Source organism: Vollenhovia emeryi, unplaced genomic scaffold (assembly GCF_000949405.1).
Source record: "Vollenhovia emeryi isolate VEMERY1.0 unplaced genomic scaffold, V.emery_V1.0 DF939169.1, whole genome shotgun sequence".
Classification (NCBI taxonomy): domain Eukaryota; kingdom Metazoa; phylum Arthropoda; class Insecta; order Hymenoptera; family Formicidae; genus Vollenhovia; species Vollenhovia emeryi.
Window position 1 is genome coordinate 178,598 of NW_011967197.1, and position 13,513 is coordinate 192,110.

Below are 13,513 nucleotides of genomic sequence, written 5' to 3' on the forward strand. Positions count from 1 at the left end.
CGACACATAAAGAATCTCCGTTCGCAAGTGGCACGGGCCGCGTGTCTCGCCGCCGGCGATATCTTCAGCTCTCAAATCCGGGGTATCGATCAGGTAGATATCGAGCGTATTTCGCATAGAGGGATTCGGGCACTTTTATATCTTACTGTGCGCCTCGTTTACAATATTTTCTCCTCGTAGGACCTGGACGACATAGCCGGGCCGTTGCTTCACAGAACGGCCGACACGAATCGATTTCTTCGAGCGGACAGCAACGCAGCTTTGGATCAGATGATGCAATATCTGCCGCCCCATAAAACCATCGGTATCATCGTACTTCGGGGCGCGAGGTAAGTCTACTTCTCCCAGTTGTGATTGGGGAAACTTCTTTTCGCGCGATAAAACTGATCTCTCGATTGTCCAGTCATCAAAATGCTATCGTTCGCGCGACGACCACACGACTGCTGTCGGACATCACCGATCGCATCGGACCTGATCACATTATGATCTTACCACGCGACGTACGGGACAAGTTGCTGAACGCGGGCGCAAAGTTGTTAATGGATGGAAATCTAGACGCGAGGTGAGCTTAATCCCCTCGAACAAATTCCCAAGCGGCATTTATGTCAGAAAGATCTCCCGAACTTTCTCTTACTTTGCAGTGTCGGTTGTAGATTTCCCATTGGAGAAACTGATAACAGGGCTAGCATTATAATCGTGATCGTAATGGCGAGTTTGAACTTTCAGGAATCATGCGAAAAGGATGTTTCGGCGGCTGACTCGCTGCGAGGGCTTTCGAAAAGCCCTGACGGATGCGGTGCCCGAAACGACATTAAGACACATCGACAAAACCATGAAGACCCTATAGTCGAACGTTCTACCGATTAAATCTGCGTAATGTAATCTAGCCGTTGTCTTACCGCTGCTTGGACTATCCCAAAAGACTGTTTATCACGCAGGATGTTTTTACGATCCGTTAGAAGCTAGTTTACGGCATAGACCTGAATTTTCTACCACGTATACGCCGAGAAAGATATCGGCAAGGAGTCGTATAAATAGCTTCTCTCCCCCGCACTGTATATTACCCTCCTCGAAATTAAATGGAACGAGAGATACGATTTCGATAATCAAGAATCGAGTAAGGTACGAGAAAAAAAAAGTCCGAGGAGAGCGTCTATCGTCGTGTCACGACCTCGATCTTGTTTTTCATCGACTTATTGCGCGACGAAGTTTTGATACCTGTAACTTTAATACATATACGCATGTATAATAATTTTTTATACGATTGTATAAAGGATGCGCTTCGGCGTAAGCGCATTTAGAAAAAAAAAAGGAAGCTAGTGCCTTCACGTCGGTGATCGTAAATTACGCAATCGTAGCTCAATTACATTGTAGTGTTCGCGAAGCGAATTGCCGACGCGACGTAAATTGCCACGTGTTTCGAGAAAAGTAAAGAACGTTGTCTCGCTGTTGTCTTCACCAACTCTACATTAACGAGTTGCAGGAAGAGAACGTACGTGCGGAAATTTCTCCGAGGAAAGGAGTTCATTGCTGACGGCAATGAGTCTGTTTCGAGATCGCTAATGCTTTCGTGAGTCGAAAGATTAGATTCGTTAGTCCCATATCTTTTGTTGTTAAATTCGATTGTTACTCTCTAATATATTTTGAACCCTTGGGAATGTAAGAGAAAAATATCAGAGAGCATCTATAAATTTTATAGGAAGATATCAGGTGCTAAGAGTTTAGAATTTGTTTATGAGAAAAATTATATACGAAGAGTCCGTCCGATTGTACGACTCTTGATTTCTAAACTGTCCTTTAGTGTCGTATATCAGAGATTAACTCGTATTTATATGAATAATAATTTATATGCATATATATATATATATCGTTATACGAAGCTAATTGCTTATTATTGAAGGCACGTACACATACTAAATAAAATTACTATTGTTATACCACATCGATCTTTTTATTCGCGACGAAATTTTGACAGCCACGATTCAGAAAATGTATTTTACTTATATTATTCATATGGTCCTCCGAAGTCAGAACATCTTCTTTTTGATAAAAATGATGTCTTCATGCGAAGAGTAACACGGCCAGTTTCAATCGTAAGAAAGAAACCCATAAACGTAGTTGAAATTGTTGAGAATCACTCGAAGGGATACTGACAATAAGTCGGAAAGTATGTGTGGGTACGTGTGCCCGCAGTGGGCTCTCGTTATTTCCCAAAAGATTGTGCGGATCAAGTCCCTGCGGGCCAAGTCGAAAAATCGACAAACAATTGAAAATCATATCGCGACTATCGTCTCGTTTCTATTAAAATACGCGAAGGTTATTTTATGGAATTCGTAAAAAATATTGACGCGTTAGGCTGCTCGCTGATTTAATTAAAAGCTAGCACAAAGAGTGCACTTTCGATATTACACATCAAAATGGCAGTGTCTTCGGTTCAAGACGAGCCACTTGAAAGGAGCATCAAAATAGTTATAGAGTCCATAGAAAATATTGTAAGTTTTTCGTCCGCACAATTCAATGCCTCGTCGTAATCACGTGACAACTCGTTCTTGTGCGACAGACAGTGGAAGAAGAGACTGGTGTATCGTTCGTCGTGATGCATAATGACGCAGTGCTCGGAGAAAGTATTCCCCTCGTTATCGATCCCGGTTTCAAGGAACCGCCGCAAGTTTACGACGTCAATTTCGCGGTCGAGTTTTCATTTATAGTTGACGACCGTAACAGCGTGGCTCCAATCGTATCAGCGCCACTTTTAAGTAAAGAAATTTAAGCTCTTCCGCGATCCGCGTGCATCAACAAATACTTCATGATCTTATCAGTAAGAATAATAATTACTCCGATTGCCATTCGAATCGTATGCTTGTTGCTTCGTCAGTAAAGGTAGCGTGCGATGTCCAAGATGAACGTTTGCCCGATTCCGCCGCATCAGCCGTGGAACCGAGGAAGCGAGTAACAGCGGTCGCTGCGCAGCAGGCATCGACTTCATCATGCGTGATTGGCTTTTGCACTCTCGATCTAATGCCGATACTGCTGGGTAACGATGATTTATCACGTCGAGATGGAGAAAACGGGCCCGAGGCACCGCACTTAAGATAATTCTTACGACCTTGACCGCCAGGTGAAAAGTCGATCGTCGAAAGATTGATAGTGCAAACGCCACATCTCTCGTTTGACGGTAACGCGGTCTCGTGGCAAAATCTTCCTTTATTAAACGCGACAGTAACATACGACGGCGACGAGATATTACCTTCGCAAGAAATTAATTTCCTGAGTGTTACGGTGGAAAGTATCTACAATCCGCCGATCTTCTTCGCCGAAGACGCGGATTATAAAGCGGGCACGATGATATACGTTGACAATGAGGTATCTCATATGTTTTTAAATAGATAAGTCGCCTATAGACAAAGATTGAAATTTCGTTCATGATCTTTGGACCAAATATTTACTTATTTAACAATACTTCTTTTTCTTGTGTCACTACTTCAGATTGAAGAGAAACTAATAGCAGTATTTTTTGATATTTTTCATTTCTCGTTGCATCTAAAGAAATATAGAAAAAATTGTAGAAGTGGGGAAAAAGAATAGTTTCGTAAAAAAAGCAAACTGACAATGAGTGCATAGCAGCAATAAAACGTGAACCGAATAAACAAAGAGATACGCAAGTATCTAAGAAAGATATGCAAGTATAAATTCTAAGAACAAAGCAAACAGGAAGTCAAAGCATAGATACTCTGGGGGACTCTATCTTCACATACACAATTGATTAAAATTTACAATCATCGTGGACACTCAAATTCACCGCTGCGACACAGCCTCTAGACGAATTCTCTATGTTAATCCAATAAAATATCCGTACAAAAAAAAGTAAAATGGCATTTAATTTAAAAAGTAAAGAATTACGATACTTTTTACCGCAGATTCCGGAAAAGCTAATATTCGAGGACGGTAAATGGACAAAATGTCGCGACTTGGAGAGAATGAAACGATGGCGAGGCCTGTCGAAATTACAAAGTCGCGCCAGATTATCAAAATGGAAACTCGGTCACGATTATGCACGTGCGAGAGACACGCTCGGTGCAGAATTCGACTTACAGGTGGGTCTGAAAGTGGGCGCGTCGTTTTGCAATTTGCTCCAACGAATTAATAGATGCGCGATAAAGCACGGAGTAATTTGCAGAAGAAAGTGTGCCAAGACGAGCCTAGGATCGAATGGAACTTCATGAATCGCAGCATGTTGCTCGATGCGGGAAGCGAGGCGATGAAAAAGCATCTTGTCAAGTACAACTTCACTAGAATCTCTCGCGCAATGATCGAAGTATTCGCGTTAAATGTCAAAATTGTTATTCGAAGGGGGAAACATTGGCCGTTTCAATTCATGCTGAGCGCAGAAGAGGACGGCGTCGTGCGAAAGGAGGAAGAATCGGCCAAGTGTCAGCTTTATCAGTGTTATATTGACCTGTCGGAGCTGGTTTTCCCGGGAAGTAAGCGCGAACAGACTTATTTTAATACATGATAAATAGCTATATTGTTATTAAAACTTGGAGATATCCTCCTTCTTAATTTTTAATCAAATCATTTGATAGTAAAAAGCACTCGGGCAGTTGCGCAACTGTACACGCATGACCCATTGAGTATGGCCGAAAAGACTGGCTTGGAAAAGGATATCTTCTGCACGGAATCATGGAGTAAAGATTCAAAAGAGCGAGAATCGAGAAAGGTCGCTGCGATACAATGTTTACAAAAGTTTCATATTTATTTAGCTGTTATTGTAACGCTGTTCTTAAGAAAATCATAATTGTAAAGATCTCTTCAATCTGTTTCGAACAGTCGATTCAGACGGACGTCGAAACAACGCAAAGTACTCCGTTAACTTCGGAGACTGGCGAGCCCGCGTTTGTCATAATCGAAGTCGAACTTTTTCGTCCGCTTGTTCCTTGTAGACTCGAAAGCGATCTCTCAGACATGTAAGTTCGCAATGAATCGTTACAATGAAAAGTACACGGGAAAAAATGCTATTAAATTTTAAAAAATTAAATTGCTGGAATTAAACGTCGCAGGCTGCCACGATAATAATTCGCTCGATTGTATTTGCTGTGGATTTTAACTTTAAGCATTGAACTAAATATCCAGATTATTAAGACAAGTATCTGATGTTTTTCATTCATACTGATGTTGTTTCAACGATTTTATTTCAATTACACTGATCTTGATGACACAACGTCATTTTTTTCCGTGTACCATGGCGTTTGATCAGCTGTTAAAAAAAAATGACGCCAAAATTTATCCCGACTGACTAATCTCGTTAGAATTGAAGAGATAATGCCGTCGAAAGTAACTAAGCAGCGCTACGTTTACACCGGCGACGTAGCGGAGCAACAATACGCAACGTGCATTCGGAAACTAGTGGAGATTCTTACGGAGAGCTACAGAGTATCAAGTTCCTTCCTACCCCAAAAATAATTCGATATAGCGCATTAAAATATACGTTATTTCAACAACGTGTCGTTTTTGCGTTAGGACTTTCGTGGCAAAAAAAAGCAGGAGAAGTTGTCTGCTTCAAAGGAACAGGAAAATGATTCTAAGCTGACGGATAAAGCAAAATATTGCTTCGCTCCAGAAGAGGTGAGATTAGAGCGATAATACGAGGATTACTTTTATTACGTCGCACGCTCGCATGCATGACGCGATAGTTTTCAGGATGAGCTGACTTGTTTCACGCAATATTTACACAAAACTGGCACATACTTAAACGTACGCAGTACTTTGAAGACAAAAGTGATCACGTTGCTGGATCAGAAATTGAAGACGAACATGAACACCGTGCACTCCGTCGACAGCCAGGTTTCAAAATATATTTATTATTTAAAAATTATTGTTCTACATGTAATACTCTTGCAATCTTTCAGCAACATAGATTCGTACTCGTGAATTCAATATTTATTTAACGCGTCATTCCACTTTATCCGCACAGTAAAGCTGTGAAAGCTGCAATTTATGTGCAGAATTTTGTGGCATCTCTATACACGTATCTCGTCGAACAAATGCACCTGGCCATCAACAAGATTGTCGAAAGCCGCCTCGCGGATGACGATTCGCCCAGGACTGCAATACCTAAAAAACTATACTTCTACGCCGAAGAGGCTTACGAATTAGATCATGTAGATGATGCAAGGCGGCATCATCAGACGGTACATATCAAGCTCCTTTAAGAAGATATTGAATATCATACATCAAATATCATACACTGAATGTCGTATCAAATTGTCAACACGCAGAATCTTTCTCGCAGGCAATTGCGGCAGATAAACACGACGCCGAAGCGTGGACCAAGTACGCGATCTTTCTCTTGAAAATCGGTGACGTGGAGCGCGCAAAGGAATGCAGCCGCGAAGCGATTCTTTCGAACAGGCGGAATAAATTCGCGTATGTGAAAATACGCGAATACACTTTTCTAATTGGGCTCAGAAAGATAGATGGATTCTTAGATAATTTTACGAAGTAATAGATATGTATTTCTCGTCGCAGTTTATTAGTGCGTGGACTGATCCTCGCCGAAGATCGGAGTCATCGAGAAGCGGAGGTCTTTCTGAGAGCCGTTACCGATTTCTATCCGCGATTCGTTGAAGGATGGGTCATTCTGCATCTGTTTTACGCCCGCACAAATTACATTCCGGGTATAACAGAAACCCGTCAAATCTCTTAGAGTATGAGAAATATGTTTTTTTCCAACAGGGATAGATTTCACTTTGAGGGTGGCGGAGAAATGCATGAGGGACGGCGACGAAGAGACGGAGATCTCGAGCGAAGATCCTCTCGCCTGGACAACGACTCACTGTCCACCGGATAACGTATTTATGATAACGGCTGTACTCCTAATGAAACTGCATTTCTGCGACGTAATTATAGTCCGTTACTAAAAATACGTTTTACGCAAGAACGTGCAACTATGCTGATTCACCATTCGCGTTTGTGTAGTTTGCCGATTTAGCGCTGGCGAAAGAAATGTCTCGCGCGAACAGATCCACCCATGTTCTGTATTATTCAGCTGTGCGACGTTACTTATCGCAGCAATACAAGGAGGCTTTATCGCACCTACGAGAAGCCGAATGCATTTATGGACTGGTTCGTTCGTCATTGCCATTTCCATTCGTGTTTATATGCGAAAAATACTTTAATCATCGACTCGAGTACCACAACTTTGGTCTTACAAACCGCGGAATTAAATAAGATTATTTATCAATTAATTTTAGCATTTAGATCGAGGATAAGTATAGTTGATTTTTAATTAATTCATTAATTGTATAACTGATTCAATTGTCGTGTAAATATGTACTGAATTATCTTGTCCGTGTATTTAAGTCTCACGTGTGTTTCTTCTATTCAGGATTACTCGATAAGCAGTTTAATGGGACACTGTTATTTTCAAGAGGGTAATTTTGCGGAGGCCATTTATTGCTACGAGTTCGCCAGTGCAATGTTCAACAGGCCGGACGATTTGCATCTCGTGCAGACGAGGTAAAATCACTTGTCTCGATATTACGCAAGACGACCGAGACGGGGAAAAAGTAGAGCCGGATTATTAATAGCAGCATTATAATTAGAGATGTGGCATTTTTATGTTATCTTTGTACGCAGAATATCGCGAAATGCCCCAGGAACGTTTATAATGTCATTTCTTCACATTTTGGAGTCCCCAACTTCGTTTTAATACGTTTTTAAAACGCAAATTAACGTCAAAAATCGCAACTTTCCTTAGTACAACATTTCTAACGTCAATGTTGTATCCTAAACCAAAGAGATTTATGCCTAAGGCTAATTTTCGTTTACTTCTTTTGAGACATGTTACTGCTTTTATAGCCTGAAAATGATATGTAATTTCAGTAATTTGTTCCATGCTATTTTAATATGTTATGTTTTATGTTACATTTTCTAATGTACATTTAGCTTTAATCAACGTCGTAAATTGTGCTATCAAAACATTAAGGCCCGGTTTCACCAACGTTGTTTAGCTTTAAGCTTAGCATAATTCGTTCTTTGCCTCTTTCTAAAATAACAGGTGGAAAGTCGAGAAAGAACGAATTAAACTAAGTTTAAAGTTAAGCGACGTTGGCGAAACCGGGCCTAAGTCGTCTTATTGAAGCCCTGCCCGCCTCTGGCCACGGCATTGTCAAAAACATTGTCAAAATAATGCAAACCCCGGAACAACAAAACGTAAAAGATGCCAAAAAATAGCGTCCAAATGAAAAAATTTCAAAAAAATAACATCAAAATGTCACACCTCGAATTATAATATCAGAATGGGACTGTATTACGAAAATGCCGGTGATTACGAGCGCGGGTTGAAAGTTTTCCTCAGCGTATGCAGAACCTCACCGACGGCGGAAACGTGGCTTGGTGCGGGAGTCGCTCTCTTCGAGGTAAGTGAAATGAAATTAAAATATTTTGTTCGAAATAACTTATTCTTCCACACGCGAAAATTATCTCAGCTGCGGCGGTTTACGGAAGCCGAGGCGGCCTTATCGGAGGCGAACCAGCTTGACAATCGTAACGCGACTGTCTGGAAATATCTGTGCCTGTTAAACATGTCCTTAGAGCGTCACGACGAGGTCGCTCAGTGTTACGAACAGATTGCCCAGGTGAAAAGCTGTGATAAGAGAACGGGAAGCAGCATTGCGTTCTTGCCGTCGTCTTTGTGACGTGTCACCTTCGCTTTTGCAGGACAATACGGCTTTCTCTCTAGAAAAACGGTCCCTCAAATGGAAAAGCGGGATCGGTCATGCTCTAGATGCCTCGGATACCGCAGTATATAAGACTTCCCCTCTTCAATTCAGAGACGTAGATCGACAATCGCAATGAGATTGACGGTGAGTCAGGCTGCAACCTGCAGACCACGTATATTTATAAATTTGTCAGACCTGGTTGCGCAATATTACGCTAAGCGGAAATGTCCGAGCAAATAATCACAGAACTAATATTTTCTTACAGTGCACTCTCCTTGTACTCTATTTGCTTGAAATAGCAATGTTAACAACGATTAGCTGCAGTGAGTCAGGCAACGCAGCGCGTCACTCGGCTTCGAAAAATGGTAATCCTGCAGCGATACCGTTATCGATAGTTTATCGAGCACGTAGACACTTATATATAAATTTTTTTCTCGTGCGGATAAAGTAGTGGTAGAAAAGAAAAACTGCAAGATATAATACAACCGCGATATTCGTAAACGCAAATGAAAAAGTATTGCTCTTCTTCTGTTTGCAGATGATGTTCCACGAGTAAAAATAAAAGTGTTTCGCGGTCCCACGGAAGAAGGGGACGGCGAATTTTTCGCCACCTGGGGATATTGGATTCAACAGCCCAGCAGATAATACAGCCACGTTCTTCTCATTACATCGCTTCCTACCGCGCAACGTTTATATGTAACGAAATAATGATTTCTTCTTCGTTTATGTGTTACAAATAATGCCCAAATAATAATTGAAAGATTAAAATCGCAAGGTGTTTAATTGTTTTCACGATGCATTGAGAGAAGAGAGCACCCGTTTATTAACTATGTCGCAGCGTAAAATAATTAATATTTCCATCAAATTGCCAAAGATAAGAGACACATCGAACTAGACAGTCTTTTCGCCAAAGATAGGAATATTGAAGGGGAACATATGTTAGAATGCAGACATGGAAAAAAATACATAAAACATTTTACAATATTAAAATATCATGTCACATATATTTAAGGCACGTATATTACAAATACAATGCCATTTTTGTAAGAAACAATGAATACATGTTTACTTTTTGGGTTTATATTCTGGGTTATTAGGATTCTTCTGGTTTCCGTGATTATCCAAATCTGCTTTGGTACCGGTTCCCGGGTAGCCTGCCTTGTGGCCCGGCCCACTCGGGGTATGAGTGGGATTGCACTGGTTTGTGCGATTAGCTTCTGCGTTTTTATCCATCTAAAACGAACACAATTTTACCATAGATTATTTAACAATACATAAATCGATGCGTGATTCGTTATATAAATCGATGCGCGATTCTCGAATTCACAGTAAATTGATTAATACACTGAGAGAAAGAAGTATTGAATCAAGAAATATTTCTTTATCACAGACTGCCAAGCAAATGTTAATCAATTCGTAAAAATATTCGTCAATTCATAAAAATATATGTTTCAATGAGTCACTGTACGTTTAACTTAAAAACGTATATATTTGAACTGAAGGAATACTGTCGACTAAACGTACTTAGCCGTTTCAGTAACTTATTTATCTCAGTGTATGTTACATTTTATGTTCCACATAATTTTATTTTAAACTGGATTATTGTTACATAAACAGCAGCCGCGCACATTTTTAATTACAGCACGATACTCGAACGAATGTTTAATAAATCGTCTTTGCATGAGAAAAGTGACGCGAGACAAAACTAGCGATTCAGGAAAACTATTATATTTTAAACTTTACAAAAACTGCTTGCAAATCGTACGCAGCTACAGCCACATGGTGTGCTAAATGATTTTTATCCTTTTCCTTTTCTTGCCTCGATAGATCTCTCTCCATAATGTGAAAATCGTTTTTTTATATATCATAAGTTTTTACGACCTACACTGGCCAATCGTCTTTATTTAAAATCGTTACAACGTTTCGGCCCCGGGTTTGGGCCCTCAAGTAATCTCTATTAAAGTCTTAAACTGCTTCGTTATTCATTCTTTTGGCCAATGCCATTGCACCGTGACAGAATGGTCAAATGAAGAAGCACTTATTGTCCGTGAAATCATGTCAGTGATTAAATAAAATTGCTGTCGCACTGTCAAGAGCCGGACTTGTACTCTAGTACCGGCTCTTGACAGTGCGACAGCAATTTTATTTAATCACTGACATGATTTCACGGACAATAAGTGCTTCTAACCAACTCACTTTTCTTCTAACAAAGAATTGTACATTCATTTGACCATTCTGTCACGGTGCAATGGCATTGGCCAAAAGAATGAATAACGAAGCAGTTTAAGACTTTAATAGAGATTACTTGATAAGGGCCCAAACCCGGGGCCGAAACGTTGTAACGATTTTAAATAAAGACGATTGGCCAGTGTAGGTCGTAAAAACTTATGATATTTTGATTTGAGTTACTGGCGATATACAATTACCACTTTGTTTTTTTAATTCAAACGTTCTTTCTGTTTTCCATCACTATCTTTAAACGAACTATAATTTTCTTGTTGATCCTCTTTTGTAATTACGATGCCTTTCTAGTTAAAAATGCACGCGTTTATAAATTTATAACATATAAAAACACAAAAACTCATATTTTTTACTTGTGTCACTTGCAAAGACGAAATAACGAATAATTATTTTAGCGAACTCCTAATAAAATATTATTTTACGCACTGTCATAATTTTATACGATGCTGATATTCCTCAATTTCAGTTGGTTTTAATCGCGGATCATTAATTTTTTAAAAGAATACCTTACGTACACACCAGGAGTAAAATTAATCAATAAAATAAAATTGATAGGATAAATACTTACTGTTGCTGAACAAAAAGAACTTTTCAATCGAATCTGCTTAAACGACAAAGATCCAAGCCAAGAGGTTTCTTATCGCTGCACAGTTGTAACGATTTGAAGCGACGTTCGTATGAACCGCGCTATTTATACCATCTCGAGCATCATGTCGGGATGCCCCATATAACCGAAGTCTATCGCGCAAGGGAAAGGGTTTTCCCCGACCCCGTTTTTAAACTAGAGGTAGATTTGGTCCCGTTTTCAAACGAAGCTAGCATTGGCCGCGTTCAGCGGAGAAAATCAGCGAGCGCTTGCGCTGATCGGGTTATACGTAAAAAAAATACAGAAGAATAGTTCTGTCGCAGCACAGATCTAAAAGTATAACCCAATCAGCGCGAATCACTCACCGAGCAACTGTCTCCGCTGAACGCGGCCATTGGCTACCTTGCATTATCGAACCTGGTGTACGGCGCATGAGCGTTCTCGAAGTCCAAGGCCCGTTACACATGTCGTAAAGCTCGTTACACTCGCTATACACGTTGCACACGTGTATAGCGAGTTCGTTCGAATTTTCATCTGGTGTATAACACACAGAGCTCTCCCAATTTCTTGGGGATTTCTTTGGAGACAGAATCAAGTCTACCATTAGTTTAAAAGTGGAGTCCATTCGAGAAAGCTCATTTCTTTTATTGATTAGAGTTTGCCTCTATGGGGTTCCCTGCACAAAAAGTATGAGGCCGGTATTTATAGTTAGATCTTCTACTCAAGACCGTCTTAAGATTATCTTTAGATACTCCGTAGCCAATAAAGTGGTCTGTACAGCATCTTCAGATAAATTCAAGACGGTCTTGAATATAAGATCTGACTACGAATACCAGCCTAATATTCCAAAGACATTCTCGACGAATATTCTAAAAACATTCTTCTTCGTTATGAATATATGATTTCTAACTGTAATAATCTATATATATTTTTAGAATATTCGATTGGAATATTCTGAAATTTAGAATATTTGCACTCCAGACGAATATTCATAAAACTATGTGCGCTATCTGGGAAAAAGCTTTGTTTGTAGATTGTCGATATATTAATTAGCAACTACTAACGAAGAAATGACTCCCTCAGAATCCTCAGATATTCTTTACAACGAATTGAATTTGTAGTTATGTAATAAGTTTCTCAAAGCTGTTACGTCGCGCGTCCTCTTCTCTAAAGAATATTCAATGTTTATAAATAAAAGTGGGGGGCGGTTCAGTTTTTCCAGTAATTAAACAGTCGGTCGTTAAGCAATCTCGTAATAAAATTTAACTTTGTTCGATTAGTAGTTGCTACGTACTCTTGTTATATACTTGTTATATAAATTATGTGTCGTGCAAAGACACTTTGTATTATTTGAATCTGCTGTGCTAATATTCTAAATTAAATCATCAAATAAACGTCGTAATTAAATCGAATCAACCTTCACACGTGTTTAATTAATACATGAGCGCGTATCGCAGCTGCCAGCGTGTCGTACGCAAAATAACCGTGTAGAAAGGGTTGCATGTCTGCAGGTGTGTTCATAATTTCTTATGATTTTCTAATATCTTCTAATAAACACTTATGCGATATTGTTGCGATTTTTATAAAACGCTTTTCAGCTAGGCATTATTTGTAACAAATAAACCCCCTTGCTGTAAAAATGTGAGCTTAACAGTCACGATATTTTTAAACAATAGCGTTACAATTGTCGGTTCGCTTTACTTCCGCTTCCCTCGGTTTCCGTAAATCGCCGAGGGCAAGACAACTTTCGTGTAGAAACGATTTTTGCGCTTAGAAAAATGATCTTCGTTTAGAAAAAATCTGTACCGCGTCTCTACAACGAGAATGGCCGTTTCTCCCTAGATAGCACAAGGCACTCCTATGAACATTTTGCGAATATTCCATACAGTCTAAAAACGTTCTTCCTTGTTATGGATACACGATTTCTAATTTTAATAATCTATATATACAGGGTGGGCCATTTTAA

At 39.8% G+C, this 13,513-nt stretch overlaps 2 protein-coding genes across 2 annotated transcripts in view; both read left to right on the forward strand.

The window, feature by feature from the left end:
* LOC105564074 overlaps nt 1-1,940 on the forward strand; it is a 32,032-nt gene extending 30,092 nt beyond the window's left edge. The window contains exons 24-27 of the mRNA XM_012016174.1: nt 7-93; nt 181-329; nt 404-562; nt 727-1,940. Of these exons, the coding sequence (XP_011871564.1) occupies nt 7-93; nt 181-329; nt 404-562; nt 727-847 (516 nt within the window). The 3' untranslated portion in view covers nt 848-1,940. The remainder of the gene's footprint in view (nt 1-6; nt 94-180; nt 330-403; nt 563-726) is intronic.
* Nucleotides 1,941-2,417: 477 nt separating this feature from the next.
* Nucleotides 2,418-9,494, forward strand: LOC105564075 (cilia- and flagella-associated protein 70). The gene is made up of 23 exons (XM_012016175.1): nt 2,418-2,492; nt 2,561-2,756; nt 2,876-3,034; nt 3,110-3,363; nt 3,918-4,094; nt 4,178-4,278; nt 4,351-4,481; nt 4,584-4,717; nt 4,828-4,964; nt 5,307-5,430; nt 5,518-5,622; nt 5,698-5,841; nt 6,003-6,188; nt 6,290-6,423; nt 6,526-6,674; nt 6,733-6,896; nt 6,976-7,122; nt 7,385-7,515; nt 8,297-8,417; nt 8,487-8,636; nt 8,719-8,864; nt 8,986-9,085; nt 9,259-9,494. Exons 1-21 carry the CDS (start codon nt 2,418-2,420, stop codon nt 8,854-8,856), a joined length of 3,057 nt encoding a protein of 1,018 aa, XP_011871565.1. The 3' UTR covers nt 8,857-8,864; nt 8,986-9,085; nt 9,259-9,494.
* The last annotated feature ends 4,019 nt before the right edge of the window (nt 9,495-13,513 follow it).